The following is a 16,912-nucleotide window of genomic DNA, read 5'->3' on the forward strand; positions in this document are numbered from 1 at the left end:
GAGGACAAAGCGAGGTGGGGATTGGATGGGCAGAAATCCAGGCCTCCAGCCTCAATGAGAAGAGTGCTATGCGTCTGGTCCAAACTATGGGGCCGGGAAAAGGCTCTTGCTCTCCTCGTATCGGCTGTTCTTTCCCCTTAGTGTACTACAGAGAGGCCAGGCTTTGGCCTACATCTATGGAGGACTAGAAAGGAGGAGCAAAGATTCCAGTACATCCCCCAGTCCCACTCCACCATTTTCCTTGGAATATAAGGCTGCCTTGCACCCCCTTCTTTTCTCTCTGAGCACAAGTCCACACATAATGCAGCCAAGAATCTCAGTATGTCCCAGTCAATGACAAATATTTCCTCTTCCTTATACCAGCTTGACTTTATATGTTTTCCTGCTGCTTTATTGAGTCACACAGGGAGCAGAATGTTTTCATTTCTAATACTGGACCACTATGCCTTGTACCTTATTATCTTTCTAAAACCCCCATTCTGTTCACTATTTGTCTCAGGGTAAATCTTCCCCCCGGAGCTTGTGAAAAAGTTTAATAATTGGGTGAAGAATAATTTAGACTGGATATTTATTGGAGGTGGGAATTAGGGGAGATGTCCTTTAAAAAAAGTAGAATTAGAATTACAGAAGGGTAGAGAGGAGAGGGAATGGTTTCTACTGTTCGGAAGGACAGTGCAGGTAGGTTCCAGGTTTGGTTTTACAAACCTGACAGTCCCTCCTGCCTAGCTTGACAGAGACTGATTTTTTTTTTTTTTTCAGAGACTGATTTTTTTAATCTTTTTGGTGTTGGTTTAATGTGTCCAGAAAAGAGACTTTTCCCTCACTTTATACGATCTGTCTTGGAGACAGAGGGACCATGGTCCTTAACTGAATTAATTGATGTTTTAGAATGGTTTTCATCAGTTGGGGTCAGATATAAAGGTATCAGTGGGTTAACCATCTAGAAATAAAAGAGTGGAAGCCCCAAATTGCTAGAATAATAATAAAAAGGCCAAAAATAAAATTGTTTCTCTCACCTCCACTTTGCTACTTCTATGGTTTAGAGATTAATGGAGCCAAATCCATTAACTTTCTGATTTAGTATACTTTTTTTTTTTTTTTGTGATACGCGGGCCTCTCACTGCTGTGGCCTCTCCCGCTGCGGAGCACAGGCTCCGGACGCGCAGGCTCAGCGGCCATGGCTCACGGACCCAGCCGCTCCGCGGCACGTGGGATCCTCCCGGACCGGGGCACGAACCCGCGTCCCCTGCATCGGCAGGTGGACTCTCAACCACTGCGCCACCAGGGAAGCCCACTTTTTATTTATTTTTGAAGCGGCAGGATATACTGAGGTAAAGTAAAAGAACAAAAACTTGAAAAGTTAGTAGATCAGTATCTATCACTAGGCAGACTTCTTCTGCACCTGCTACAGCACAGGCTCTTGCTCAGAAGAGAGGGAGTTTAGAAATGCCTTTAAAATAAATTCAGTTTCAGAAAGGGTAGTGGGATCCTATTCAGCTACAAGGTCATTCCCAAGACCAAATTTATTTCTGGCAGATGCTATCTTTACATTTTTCCAATATTTTTGCTTAAGGTATGCCTGCCAGTGGCCTACCCATTTAATCCCTCATTTCTACCCCTTAGTACCCAAAGAAGAATAAATGTTTGATCTCAGTGGTAGTGTTCTTTGCCCATTCCACCATTTGAGAGCTTGTAATACCAATAGAGTTGCAGTAGCAATAAAAGGACATCCTCTTTATTTCACTATCTGTGTACTTTAGTAAGCCTGTGTCTCCAACCGTTACCAAACAGAAAGGAAAATCAACGTATTTAATAGTAACTAGGCACAGAGGAAACAATAGGCAAATAGAAAAAGTATAATAAATTAGGGCAAGGAACAGTGTTGTGGCTTGTTAACATCAGCAGTGGGAGAATATATCCAAAGCTAAAAAGTGAAATCCAGAAATAAAACGTGGTTAATAAGTATATCACCCGACCCCCCCACCCCCAATGATGCCAAGAATTGTTATAATAACCTTGTTTCAAGTTGCAGGAAATAAGGGAGCTATCTGTATCTTGTGGGAGAGATAGAAACATCTTCCTGAAGCTCTGACCTGACCATTTTCATAGGAAGTAATACAGGGTGTATAGGGTTAAGATAGAGAGAAGGTACAGAGTGAAACCAGGAAACAAGGTAGGGGTACATTTTCCAAGGCCATCACACCTAAATGAGTATGAGATGCTACCGTCCGTCCTTCAGCAGTATGTATAGATCAGATCTTGAAGATGGTCTATCTGGGAGTGTTCCATGCTTCTCTCCCCCTGGCTAATCCCATCTGCCTCTGTTGGTAGAGATTCTGCAGCACAGGACAGGAAGGCAGTTAAGGGTTTTTGTAACAAAAAGGGCAAGTAAGGCCCTCTCAAGTCATTATATGAAGTTTATCGTGACAGTAAACCACTGCTGTTGCTTCCCATAGTTTTCTCCATTTCATGAAAACTAACTTTTCCAAACTAAGATTTGATACATCTAATGTGACAAAGGCTTTATTACTACTTACGAAACTGGAGCATTTCCGTGGTTTATGGTGATAAAGCCGAATATTTGAAAATCAAACAGTTTCGGGAAGCCTGGAACATGACTACCATACCCAGAGATGATTACCAGGGAGGCAGAGTTCTTAGGCCTCTGGGGAAGTGGTACTTTCTTCAGTAACTCTTTTTTTAACAGTAGTATAATGCACTCACATGTACTTATCACCCAACTTCAACAATTAACTCATGGCCAATTTTCTTTCATTTCTACTTTCTCACACTGCCCCTTTCCACTAGATTAAGCTAAAGCAAAATTCAGACAATCATTTAACTTTCTATCCATAAGTATTTTAGTATGCATCTCCAAAAGATAAAGACTATTTTTAAAAACATAACCACATTAGTATCATGCCTACAAAAAAAACCCTATTAACAATTCCTTAATATCAAATGTCCACTAAGTATTCAATTTTCCTCAACTGTCTCATAAATGGTTTTTTACAGTTTGTTCCAATCAAGATCCAACTGGAGGCCATTTATTTGCAGATGGTTTACATGTCTCTTAAGTCTTTTTTTCACCTGTAGATTAATCCCTCCATTTACGAGGGTCTTAGAGGGATGTTATTTCCCCAGCGTTGTCTGTTAAGGCTTAGACCCTAATTCCTTGCTGATGAAAATAAAGGGCATTTGGAACATGAGAGCAAAATATTTACCTACCTTAGTAGGTCACCAGGAGCTTGGCCTAAATATCCTCAAAACCCAAGGTGTAAAAGTGAACTTAAAAGGCAAGACTGGACTTTTCATTTAATAGAGCTGCTTCCAAACCTCTCTTCTCGTTCCCATGCCCTATTCCTCTTTTTTCCTGGATCAGAATCATAGTCTCATAAATTTACAAAACATTATTCTGCTGTTGCTCTTTGGAGAAATGAAAATGGTTTTTCCTAGTTCAAGCAATATCTCTATCCAAAATATATATTCCATTGAAAATTCCTTTCTGTGAAACTCTTGGAAATGTCATTTGTGTCCACATCCTTAGTTCACCCTGGCCCAGACCTCTCAGTTTAAAACCTTTCATTACTATGTGACCTAATTTTTAAACCCCAAACCAGGAAGGTAATCTGACAGTCATTATCAGAGTGACACCACTCTGGAAAACTGTGTACCTGTCGTTACCACACTTGAAATCCAAGTCATTCTCCACTGGTTACATTCTATCACACCTTAACAAGAGACCAGAATGAGGCAATAAGTGTGCAGGCCTAACTGTGTGAGTTTTTCATGAGCAGACCAGTTAGACTGGCCAGGGCTCACCTGTAGGGCTGGTAGCTGGAAACCAGGAAGACCCTCTAGTGTGGTTCTGCTCTCCCTCTGACCTGGAGGATGGAATTAAATAGTGAAAGATAACTACCTGGGGCAGTTTCTCAGTATTGTTATTTATGCATCAGGATAAATAAGTGGTTCTTAATCTGCAGTACACTACTCAGAAGGGAAAAGACTGTTAGCTAAGCAATTCAAGAGGTGGGTTATAAAGTCCATTCTTTTGCTGCGAGGATGGGGTGGCGACACAGAGGTCTGAGATTTGAGTTTAACTATGAGTAGAAAGATGTAGAGACAATATAAAGATTTTGGTGAGCTATGAAAGATGACAGCCCCTTATCACAAGGACTGGTAGCAGAGGTACCTTTTGGGAAAACATGAGGAGAAAAAAGGATGCGGGTTTTATCATTTTCATTCAGCACTAAGCTCCCAACAATGCTGCAACATAGGGATCTCAAAAGAAACAAACAAAAAGCCAGTTTAATTCTACAGGCCAACCTTCTGGCTAAAGAGCAGAACTCTACTCCTGGTGACAGGATGAGTGATATTTAGGCACAATCCAAAGCCTGCCTTCACTGTGAAGGAAATGGGGTAACTCTTAAAGAATATTAAGGAGTCAAACTTGAGACAGTGCTTTTTTCAGGGGCTGGGGTGTAAAAATCCCAACTTCTTTGCACCTTGAAAATCTTCATTTTAGTGTATATGTCAATGGTTGAAGCTCCACTCCTTTGGGAATGTTATTTAACTTACCTGAATTATTGGGGGTGAGGACTCCTGTTTGACCTGAATCCCCACCACTTAGGGATGGTCTGAAAGAAAAAATCCCCTGTCTGGAGGAGGCAGATGAAGGTCTAAGGAGGGGAAATAAAAGCATCAGCAGAGAAAAGGAAAGGTTAAAGTAAAAACCATGTGTAAAGGAAGAGCCTATACATTTAAACCAGAGAGGAAATGAATCCCCTGCTTGCAACTCAGAATACAATTAAGTAATTCAGATGTATATTAGACACAGTACTGTTCAACCTTCTCTTTTGTTTACAAGGTAGATTATAAACTTCGGTGGTATAGGCCAGTGGAGAAGTAACCACAGGGCTGCTGGCAGAATGTCAGTGGGAACAGATCTCAAGTGAAAGGAAGCAGTATTACTTACCTATAAGATAGGCTGTGAGTGGAAGCTGGTGAAGGGGTTTCTGAAAAGCATAAAAATGAGCCTATGAGATTCATGAACCAAGAAGAGATCCAGGTATTCTGGGGGCCAGGGCAAAGGAACAGGGGATCAAAGATTTTGGTATATATGTTAGACTTGGGGGCTAATGGCAAGTGAAAAAGCCCACAAGTCACCTAGCAGTGGATCATAAAGGTGCTTTCCTCTCCCTTTCATGAGTTTATGGGCAAGGATCCATCACTGCCTTGATGCGCTCTAATGTATCTGTGCCTTGGTTTCCCCTCTAAGGTGAAGATTATCAGAAAGGATGGCTAAAGACAAAGGGTCATTAAATTGGCTGGGAGTGACAGCAGTAAAAATGTAGAGTAAGGACTTCCACAGATTCTCTCCATAAAAGGAATGAGAAAACTGGCAAAAATTGTCAGAATCAACGTCTTCAGAATTCTGGAAATTAACAAAGGGCTTTTAGCAATCTGGGGAACATTTATTCCAGAAAAATAGCTGAATGTGAGTAAGAACAGTGAGCTTTGTGACATTTTAACTTGCCCTATTCCCATTTCTCCCTCTCCAGCTCCATGGTAGCCTTGAAAATCAACAGTTTGGCAGTCATCATAGGGGATGGAATGGGATTGGAGCTCTTTAAAAACCTCATTCCCAGAGAATTGTCATACTTGACCTGCCTAGTTGTTCACTGGAAGACTTCACTTGCAAGGCTGCCTTTATTTGACTTGACTTGGAGCCAAACTTACCAGGACTTGGAGCTTAAGAGTTCACCAAGTATGAAAAGCCTTTTCCCCAGGAGTGTTTGTTTCAAATAATTAGAGGCACTTGTTTAGGCTGCCTGAGGAGGTGAATATCAATTGGGACAAACAATAGGCTAACCAAAAAGCATAAAAGGAAAAGCTGTGGAATGACCTGTCCACCGGGATTTTGAAAAGGAACAACAAGTTCTTGGGTATCTAGGCCATGTGCATGCACAGGGCTGTGTGCATGCTCAGGAAAGACTGAAAAGACCCTAAGCTCTCACCTTGGGACCACCTTGAGGTCATACAAGCAGAAAGTGAAGGCTAAGGCATAGTCGTCAACTGGCTGGCTGAGTGTTGAAGGTGCACCCCAACACGCAGTCCCTCAGCAAACACTGAGGGATTTATTGGTACTAGGTGTTTAAGGAAAGCTCTGTCCAGTCATTAGCTGAACACTAAGCTAACCAAATAGAGACTTCGGTGGCCACACGAGAAAGAATACAGATTTTACAGAATCAGTTTTAGAAAGTCACTAAACAATGACAAACAGCAACAACAACAAACCTTGGGAAGGGAGGAAGTATCAGATTCTTAGAGTTGCCATGCTATATTATTTAGCTGTCCAGTTTTCAACAAAAAATTATGAGGCATGAAAGAAACAAGAAAGTATGACCTATGTAAAGGAAAAAAGCACAAGCAATAGAAACTGTCATTGAGGAAGCCCAGATACATCGGACTTTAAAGACAAAGACTTTAAACCAGCGGTTCTTTTTGGCCACGCTGACAGGCATGCGGGATCCTAGTTCCCCGAACGGGGATTGAACCCATATCCCCTGCAGTGGAAGCACAGTCTTAACCAGTGGACTGCCAAGGAAGTCCCTAAATCATCTATTTTAAACATGTTCAGTTAGCTAAAGGAAACCATGTCTAAAGCACTAAACAAAAGTATGAGAATGCTCTCATCAAATAGAGAACACTAATAAAGAAATATTATATTAAAAAGAAGCAAATATAAATTCTGGAATTGAAAAGTACAATAACTAAAATGTAAACTTCACTAGCGATATGAGCAGTCAGAAAAAAGAATCAGCAAATTTGAAGATAAATCAATTGAGATTATCCAGTGTGAAGAAGAGAAAGATAAAGGAATGAAGAAAAATGAACAAAGCCTCAAAGACCTTGGTGGAATACCATCAAGCACACCAGCATGTGCAAAATGGGAGTTCCAGAAGGAGAAAAGAGAGAGCCAAGGGCAGAAAGAATTATCTGAAGAAATAATGGCTGACAACTCTCCAAATTAGATGAAAACATTAATCTATACATCCAAGAAGCTCAACAAATCCCAAAGAGGATAAATCAAAGAGATCCGCACCTAGACTCATCATAAACTGTTGAAAGCTAAAGGCAAAAAAAGAAACTTGGAAGCAGCAAGAGAGAAGCCATTCATCACATGAAAGGGATTCTCAATAAAATTGGCACTGATTTCTCCTCAGAAACAATGGAGGCCAGAATATAGGAGGATAACGTATTCAAAATGTTGAAAGACTGTCAATCAAAAATTTTAAATCCAGCAAAACTATCCTTCAAAAATGAAGGAGAAATTAAGACACTCCCAGATGAGTGTCAAAATTAAGAGAATTAATCACTACCAAACCCGCTTTACAAGAAATACTAAAGAGAGTCCTTCAAGCTTAAGTGATAGGACACCGGACAGTAACTCAAATCTACATGAAGTAATAATAAAGATCACTGGTAAAGATAACTACATTGATAAACATAAAAGTATAAGTGTATTTTTGTAACTTCCTCCTATCTGATTTAAAAGACAACTGCATAAAACATAATTATAAATTTATGTTGATGAGAACACAATTTTTAAAGATATAATCTATATAATAACAGCACAATGGAATGGAGAGGGGAATGGAACCATATAGGAGAAAAGCTTTTGTACACTGTTGAAATTAAGTTTGGTATTAATCTGAACTAGATTGTTATAAATTATGATGATAATTATAATCCCTAAGAAAATAACAAAAAATACAGTGAAAGAAACAAGAAAGAAAGTAAAATGGTACACTAGAAAATAGCTGTTTAACACAAAACATAGCAAAAATGGAGGAAGTGAGGCACAAAACATACATAAGACATATAAAAAACAGGGACTTCCCTGGTGGTCCAGTGGTTAAGAATCCACACTTCCACTGTAGGGGGCACAGGTTCAATCCCTGGTCGGGGAACTAAAATCCCACATGCTTTGTGGTGTGGGATAAAAAAAAAAAAAAAAAGACACGTAGAAAACAAATAGCAAAATGGCAGAAGCAGTCTTTCCTGATTAATAATTACATTAAATGTAAATGTATTAAACTCTCCAATTAAAAGGAAGAAACTGGCCAAATGGTGAAAAAAGATCCAACTATACATCATCTATGAAAGACTCATTGTAAATTCAAAGACACATATAGGTTTAAAGTAGAAGGATGGAAAAAGATATTCCACGCAAACAGTAAACAAAAGAGAGCTGGAATGGGTAATATCAGACAAATGCACTTTAAGACAACATTGTTACTAGAGACAAAGGTCAAAATGATAAAAGAGTCAACCCATCAAGAAGATATAACACTTATATATGCACTTAACAACAAAGTCCTAAAATACATGAAGCAAAAACTGACAGAACTGAAGAGAAAAATAGACAATTCAACAATAATAGAGCTTTCAATACCCCACATTCAATGATGGATAAAACAGCAAGACAGAAGATCAGCAAGAAAACAGCAGATTTAAATGGCACTATAGGGGCTTCCCTGGTGGCGCAGTGGTTAAGAATCCGCCTGCCAATGCAGGGGACATGGGTTCAAGCCCTGGCTCGGGAAGATCCCACATGCTGCGGAGCAACTAAGTCCGTGCACCACAACCACTAAGCCTGCGCTCTAGAGCCCATGAGCCACAACTACTGAACTCACGAGCCACAACTACTGAACCCACGAGCCACAACTACTGAAGCCCGCATGCCTAGAGCCCGTGCTCTACAAGAGAAGCCACCGCAATGAGAAGCCCGCGCACCACAACAAAGAGTAGCCCCTGCTCGCCGCAACTAGAGAAAGCCCGTGCACAGCAACGAGGACCCAACACAGCCAAAATTAAATAAACAAATAAATTTTAAAAAATAAAATAAAATAAATGGCACTATATACCAACTAAATCTAACAGATATCTATAGAACACTCCACCCAACAACAGCAGAATACACATTCTTTTCAAGTGTACAGGGAACTTTCCCCAGGATAGACAATGTTTTAGGCCATAAATTTAAAAGGATCTAAACCATACAAAGTATGTTGTTCAACAACAATGAAATGAAATTAAAATCAACAGGAGGAAATTTGGGAAATTAACAATTATGTGGATAATCAACACTGTTAAGTAACTAATGGGTCAAAGAAAAAAAAATCACAGAAGTTAGAAAATACTGAGATGAATGAAAAAAAAAAACACAACATACTGAAACTTAAAAGGATGCAGTGAAAGCAGTGCTCAGAGTGAAATTTATAACTGTAAAGGTCTATATTAAAAAAGCAGATCTCAAGTCAATAATGCTACCGTCCACTTTAAGAAACGAGGAGAACTAAACCCAAAAGCAGACGGAAAGAAAATGATTAGGGCAGAAATAAATGAAACAGAGAATAGAAAAGTAATAGAGAAAAATCAAGAAAACCAAAAGTTGGTTCTTTGAAATGATAAACAAAATTGACTAATCCTGTGGGGTGGGGGGAGGGATAAATCAGGAGGCTGGGATTAACACATACATACTACTATGTATAAAATAGATAACCCTGGTGGCACAGTGGTTAAGAATCCGCCTGCCAGTGCAGGGGACACGGGTTCGAGCCCTGGTGTGGGAAGATCCCACATGCCACAGAGCAACTAAGCCTGCGCACCACAACTACTGAGCCTGCACTCTACAGCCCGCAAGCCACAACTACTGAGCCCACATGCCACAACTACTGAAGCCTGCACACCTGGAGCCCGTGCTCCACAACAAGAAAAGCTACCGCAATGAGAGCACCGCAACGAAGAGTAGCCCCTGCTCACTATAACCAGAGAAAGCCCGCGCGCAGCAACGAAGACCTAGCGCGGCCAAAAATAAATAAATTAATTAATTAATTAAAAAAAAAAAACAGATAACCAACAAGGACCCACTATATAGCACAGGAAACTATACTCAATATTATATAATAACCTATAAGGGAAAAGAATCTGAAAAAAATACATATATATAGATAGATTCAGTTATATAAATATACATACATATGTATGTATGTGTCTGTATTGGGTTGGCCAAAAAGTTCATTCAATTTTTTTCTGGAAGATAGTATGGATATATATCTCAATTGCTGTGCTGTACACCTGAAACTTAGATGATATTGTAAATCAACTATACTTTAATTTAAAAAATTTTTTTAAATAAACTTCCTTTTTAGAACTGTTAAAACAATGGACTAATCTTTAGCCAGGCTGTCCAAGAAAAAAGAAGAAAGCCTCAAATAACTAAAATCAGGAATAAAAGAGAGTATTACTACTAACCTGACAAATAAATTGGCTAGAGCACCTACGTTTTTCAAAGGGGTGAATATGAAAGAACTGGAGGGAGGCTATTTGGTGAATTTCAAAAATGGTTATCCAGGAAGAGATCTGTGAATTTCAAAATTGCCTCTTGGGAAAGAAAGGGAAATCCTCTCCAAGTATCCTCTATGGACTGACTAATGCCTTGAAAAACAGTAATAACAGTAATAGTTCTAAGGGGAAAGAGACAAGAAATTAAGTGGGTGGAACCAAAATATTTCTTCACTGGAATATTTTTGTGTTTGATACACAGTGACGAAGCCAGATACCCTTCAGGCTAACATAATTGGCATCTAGTTAATCTTTCTTTTAGATCTAACTTCTACTGCCATCTTGTGGCAATTAAAATCCAGGTCAATTATTTTACTTAAAAGTTACTCTCCGTCTCCTGACCAAAGGGTTTCAATGACTTTCTAATACTCAAGTTTCAATTTTCCCCTTATCAGTTTGAGAACAGAAATATCATTATTTGAAAAGTTGTATCTGGATACCTGGAACCACTGTCTGGAGAAAAAGTAAAATGGCATTATATTATGCACAGAAAACCAGAAATCTGCTGGTATCTGCTCAGAATGTGTTGGCTTCTGACTCCTTCCTCTACCCTGCCCCTCTCACCAGTAAAAGAGTCTCTTGGAGTGCTCCTTCCCTGCAGTGCTCTGACTCCCTGAGGGACAAATAATAAACATTAATAAATATATCCTGATTTTCTGGCTTCATATTTCATGCTATGGCTATACACTGAAGCATATGTTTTTCTCCCAGAGTGGGTACGTGACTCCAGGAAGGATCCACACTTCATTCCTTCCAAAATGAACATGATGGACACTATTAATGCAGTCCACTATTTTCACCCCTATTCATTCCAAGTCATGAATTAGGTCAGCTTCTAACATCAGGTCTGAATTGCTGAGAGTCCAGGCATGGCATCAGATAATTCATGCCAAAACCAATATAAGTTTAATATTCTTGCTTTAATCTTGGCTTTCATTTAGCATTAGAAATCTCAATCTGAAAAGATAATGTGAATATTTCTTACCTGTCCCAAGTTACTAAAGCCAGCCACTCTATAAGGGATAGACTCCACTGAGAAGGACCGACTGTATAAGGTGGAACAAAAAGGAAAAAACAAACCTGGTATTAAACTTTTACACAGACATAAAGTCTCCTCAGTCCCTGTCTCAGCCGTATCTAGGCATTTCTTTCATCTTGCATCTTTTGCCAACAGTTCTAATGCTGCTGTGTAGCTTTCTACTCACCTGACCACTTGGCTGCTATGCTGAGAACTGGGTCGTGGAGTAACTGAAAGGGAATAAAATGCAGAATGAAAAGTTGCCATCAATGGTATGCCCTGCTTTGCCTAGCCTACATGTTGCAAGTGAGTGTCCAGGAGTATGGCCTTTTCATATCATACATAAGATTCGGAAAAATCACATTATACTTTCTGAGAGGAAACCATCTTCCACGTGGGAAAAGGATATTTACTCACCTCACACAGATATTTGGGCAAAAACATGGTCTCTACCTGACTGTGATGGAGAAGTAATGCCCACTGGTCGAGGTGTGGTTGACCTGCAAGGAAAAAAAAAAAAAGAAAGGCAGCTCTATTTTCTCTAAGCAGAACTTAGTGCCACCTTAGAGGATCAATCAGGTCTTCATTTACAGAAATAACAGCCTTCTCTCTGAGCACAAATTGCTTACTAATCATGTATTACAGGTATTAGCCCAAAATACGGAGGCAAGGTTTCCATATGGGACTCCTTGGCTCTCCAATTCCCTAAACGAAATCTTCTCCACTTCTCTATTGCCCATACTAGAAGTTCGGAAGTCCTTCTTTCTTCCTTCGCGTAGTGCCTTACCAGGTACTCTCAACTTTACATATATCTATCCATCTGTCCATCCATTCATACATCTGCCATTCCCTCACTCCTTCCATCCGCTCTTCCATCTACCCACAGACATTTATTTAGTGCTCATATGTCTTAGATCCCGAACTTACAAAGATAACTAGAATATGGTTCCTATTTTTGAGAGGCTCACAGGCTAGTGGGAAAGACAAAAAGAAAAAGAGCAACATAAGTGTTATAATGGGTATGTCAGAAGTACGGAAGTATGATAGAACACTAGACTCTATCTTCTGTGAGTCAGGGGCCATGTCTTTTTAATCCACCAATGCAGAGCTGATATTAAAAATATATAATAACTGGTAGGGTACAGACATTTACAATTAGAATAATCAGTGATGTACACCCAACACCTAACACAGTGCTTCACAAACAGTAGGTACTTAATGAATATTTATTGAATAAATGAATAATAGAACATCTAACTCTGCCTAATAAAGTGCTGACAGAGGAAATGACACATGAGTTCAATTTTGAGGGCTGAGTAGGATTTCATAAGGTGACAGTCAAGGGTGAGAATTCATCCAAGATTTTAGTTCAGCACTTTTCAGTGAGGAGCTCTTTCTTGGAGAAGTGAAAGATGAATTCATAAACCATTCCCTCCACCTCAGAGCCCACACAGGAGCTACAGCCAAGTGCCAAGAAAGGATAGAATTCACTTTGCTGTACAGCAGAAACTAACACAACATTGTAAAGCAACTATACTCCAATTAAAAAAAAAAAAAAAAAAGAAAGGATAGAAATTTTCAAAGAGGGATGGTATGGGGCCTGATAAAACTGACCTGCTTCCTTGGTACCAACTTGGAGATTCCTGTAGGTAAAAAAAAATGGGAGTGAAGGAAGCTGTAGCTCAATGGTCCCAATCAATGGATCTTACTTGTCAGATAGCTAAGCTGCAATGTCCTCTAGTTGTGGTTACTAAGATGCCCAATAGAAGAAAAAACAGCAACAGTGAGTGTTTCCTCAGAAAATTATTAGCTTTGGGGGGAGAAAATTTTAGTTCCTCTTCATAAAAACACATTGGGAATCCTGTACACTGATACATGTGGGGAAATATAGAGAGTCTATGGGGAGAGCAAGGAAAATGACAGGATTACAATGTGCTAGAAGAGTTACAAGAGTAAGATCAAAAGGAACATTATATAAACACAAAGGACAATCTTGGGAAGAGAGAAATGTCCAGGAAATAGAGTTGGAGGGACAGGAAAGGTCCTGAGGTGCCTTGGGATTCCTGAAGACAAATTTTAAGTTACCACAGATATCTCTTCTATAAGAGAGCTTCCCATGTGTTATGCCATGACTCACTGATATTTGAAAATGGGTTACCACTGTGCTAGATTTTGTCCTTTCATCCCTCCAAGGTCTTCTGTGGCCTCGTGCATTTACTACAGTGTGCTTGCTGTACAAATATTATCAATTATTACCAGCCATGATGTGAAAAAGGTTAGGAAACACTAATTCTATTCAGTCAGCTAGATAGATGGGCCAAGTAAGAGAGAAAATAATAGTATGGAAAATCTATTTCATTCACCTTTAGGATGGCTAGCAATTTCTTCAATTCTCCATTCTCTTTCCTTAAGACTGACAGCTCTCTAGGCAAAAGATGGAAAAAGAAACAATCAGCTCCAGCAGGTCAGTGGGATAAAAAATCTGATTTTTATTATCAACATCTAGTTAATGCTTCCGGAGAGATGCTTGCCACTATACAAGGTGTTTCTGTCAGAGATCTAGTGATTCAGGGGGGCAATGGCAGGGTTTTGGTGGTGAGAAGAATCAGGTGGACAAAATAAGCAGTCACTTGGTACGACTTCAGAAGTTTACACAGAACTGCATTTCCTCTCCACACATTTTCCCCTGGCCTGCTGATGTCTGAAAATTTCCATCAGGGATTCCATCTTTTAGCTTAAGATTTCCAAACTACATGGACTTCCCTGGTGGCGCAGTGGTTAAGAATCTGCCTGCCAATGCAGGGGACACAGGTTCGAGCCGTGGTCCAGGAAGATCCCACATGCTGTGGAGCAACTAAGCCTGTGCACCACAACTACTGAACCTGCGCTCTAGAGCCCATGAGCCACAACTACTGAGCCTGTGTGCCACAACTACTGAGACCATGCGCCACAGCTACTGAAGCCCGTGCGCTCTAGGGCCCAGGTGCTGCAACTACTGAAGCCTGCGCGCCTAGAGCCCATGCTCTGCAACAAAAGAAGCCACCGCAATGAGAAGCCCCAGCACCACAATGAAGAGTAGCCCCCGCTTGCTGCAACTAGAGAAAGCCTGTGTGCAGCAACAAAGACCCAACGCAGCCAAAAAAAAAAGAACCAAAACACACCCTCCTAGAGGTAACATTTTAAATCTGCCATCGTTATTACTGTGAAAAAGTCATGTCTGATTTCTCTGAAGAAGTAGTTTTCGACAGATGTAAGTAAAAGGGGAAAGCTATCAAGTAGGGAAGGCCCCTTGAGGGAAGAAAGAGAAAAATAAAAGGAGATTGAGTGACCAAAAATTCTGTACCTGACTTAACCAAGACAAACATAAACACACATGGAGCAATTTTTAGGCTTTGGAACCATAAGGAAATAAGGGCTACAGCTTCTATGAGAAGAAAAAGGCTCTCTGGTGATTTCATTCGTCACTTACTTGTCCTGGTTAGTCAGTATTTGCTGTGCCTCCTGCGTGGCTGCTTCTAACTTGGTAATTCTATGCTTATAAAATGCGATGAGGAGATCTGTTTGCTTCTTCTGGAAACTCCACACCTACTAGGGAAAAACAGACCTTTGACATACAACCCCCATAACTCCTTTCCCCTTACTTGTAGCAACAAATGGAAACCCATCAATTCATACTCTATTACTGATCATTTTCTTCTGGAGCATCTGACCTAATTCATGATTCCCCAAAACCAGGGAAAGCCAAAGCTTTTCATTTCCAGAAAAGTGCCTTCCTAATATCTTAATGAGAACATTCTGACATAGAATGACCCTTTAAAAATATAACCATTCATCTTGAGCAAGAAGAGTGACAACCAAAAAAATGTTTCCAAGCTTAGAACTGGTTCTGACCTTACTTGTTTACTATTAGCTTGGACTCAGCTTCCACATTCCTAGCTTTACAGAGCACTGGTAACCAATTTACTTTCCCTAAGATACTCACACAGAGACACTTGTAGGCTGTTTATGTTGCTACAGTAAAGGGCAAAGAGGCACAGAAGGAGATTACCTATTCCTGAATTTTATTTCTGGCCATGGGTAAATAATTTTATCTTTTGCTTTAATTTACCATTTTATATACTGATGCGCCTATCATGGGTTTACTGAATCAGATCAAAAGCTAATATGTGGGGCTTCGCTGGTAGCGCAGTGGTTGCGCGTCCGCCTGCCGATGCAGGGGAACCGGGTTCGCGCCCCGGTCTGGGAGGATCCCACATGCCGCGGAGCGGCTGGGCCCGTGAGCCATGGCCGCTGAGCCTGCGCGTCCGGAGCCTGTGCTCCGCAACGGGAGAGGCCACAACAGAGGGAGGCCCGCATACCACAAAAAAAAAAATAAATAAATAAAAGCTAATATGTGGAAAGTATTTTAGCTTTGTCAGGTTCTACTTTTGAATACACAGCAGTATTCAGGTCTCATTTGTTTCCTCCCTACTCACACCATAAACCTTTTTTCTTAGGCCCTTCCTAGATCTGGTACTTTTTTTTTTTTTTTTTTGCGGTACGCGGGCCTCTCACTGCTGTGGCCTCTCCCGTTGCAGAGCACAGGCTCCGGACGCGCAGGCCCAGAGGCCACGGCCCACGGGCCCAGCCGCTCCGCTGCACGTGGGATCCTCCCAGACCGGGGCGCGAACCCGGTTCCCCTGCATCGGCAGGCGGACGCGCAACCACTGCGCCACCAGGGAAGCCCAATCTGTTACTTTTGTCATAAACTTTTTGTTCTCATCTAATTTGCAAGTTGCTTTTGCCACCTTACTAAAGAATTCTACTTCCGAATTTATATAGTCTCTACACTCTTTCCTTTCTACTCAAAAGCAAATTAAACTAATTCTACACAGATAAGAATTCACTGTAGTCTATTTTTTTAAAGTTGTTCTTGTTTTCAATAAAAGTAAAACATATTCATTTTAGAAAATTTGAACAATGCAGAAGCAGAAAAAAGGCACTCAACCCTGGGAGTTATCTAAAATGGCAAAGGGTTGGTGAGCAATAGATATTACGGATAGCTACAATATATAGCCAAGAGACCTACTAACCTAAGTGCCAAAACCACTTTTTTTTTTTTTCCAAAACTACTTTGGTGCTCAAAGAGATTTGAGCAAAAAAGAATCCTAAAAATGCTTCCTTATCAAAAGCAAGGGGACTTCCCTGGTGGTCCAGTGGTTAAGACTCCACGCTTCCACTGCAGGGGGCACAGGTTCGATACCTCGTCGTCGTCGGGCAACTAAGATCCTACAAGTCACACGGCGCAGCCAGGGAGTTAAGTTTTGGGTTGCACAGTTTGTGATCAAAGCCTCTCACACTGGGGCTTAAGGTTCCTCGACCTGGTCAGTAGTGATGAAGAACTCAACTACACTGTTTCAGAAGTCTTAAAAACTGACAGATAGGGCTTCCCTGGTGGCGCAATGGTTGAGAGTCCGCCTGCCGATGCAGGGGACACGGGTTTGT

General features: G+C 40.6%; 1 protein-coding gene across 1 annotated transcript in view; it reads right to left on the bottom strand.

Moving 5' to 3' along the window:
• Positions 1–12: 12 nt before the first annotated feature.
• The window catches only part of RNF212B (ring finger protein 212B), a 22,901-nt gene continuing 6,001 nt past the window's right edge, over positions 13–16,912 (bottom strand). Inside the window, exons 4-14 of the mRNA XM_007100443.4 lie at positions 14,898–15,013; positions 13,792–13,852; positions 13,043–13,071; positions 11,882–11,928; positions 11,616–11,658; positions 11,396–11,456; positions 10,975–11,023; positions 4,976–5,015; positions 4,579–4,679; positions 3,823–3,884; positions 13–2,336 (exon numbers count right to left, since the gene is read on the bottom strand). Coding sequence (XP_007100505.1) covers positions 2,271–2,336; positions 3,823–3,884; positions 4,579–4,679; positions 4,976–5,015; positions 10,975–11,023; positions 11,396–11,456; positions 11,616–11,658; positions 11,882–11,928; positions 13,043–13,071; positions 13,792–13,852; positions 14,898–15,013 — 675 coding nt within the window. The 3' untranslated portion in view covers positions 13–2,270. The remainder of the gene's footprint in view (positions 2,337–3,822; positions 3,885–4,578; positions 4,680–4,975; positions 5,016–10,974; positions 11,024–11,395; positions 11,457–11,615; positions 11,659–11,881; positions 11,929–13,042; positions 13,072–13,791; positions 13,853–14,897; positions 15,014–16,912) is intronic.

The sequence above is a fragment of the Physeter macrocephalus genome, chromosome 11, assembly GCF_002837175.3.
Source record: "Physeter macrocephalus isolate SW-GA chromosome 11, ASM283717v5, whole genome shotgun sequence".
In the NCBI taxonomy this organism is placed as follows: Eukaryota; Metazoa; Chordata; class Mammalia; order Artiodactyla; family Physeteridae; genus Physeter; species Physeter macrocephalus.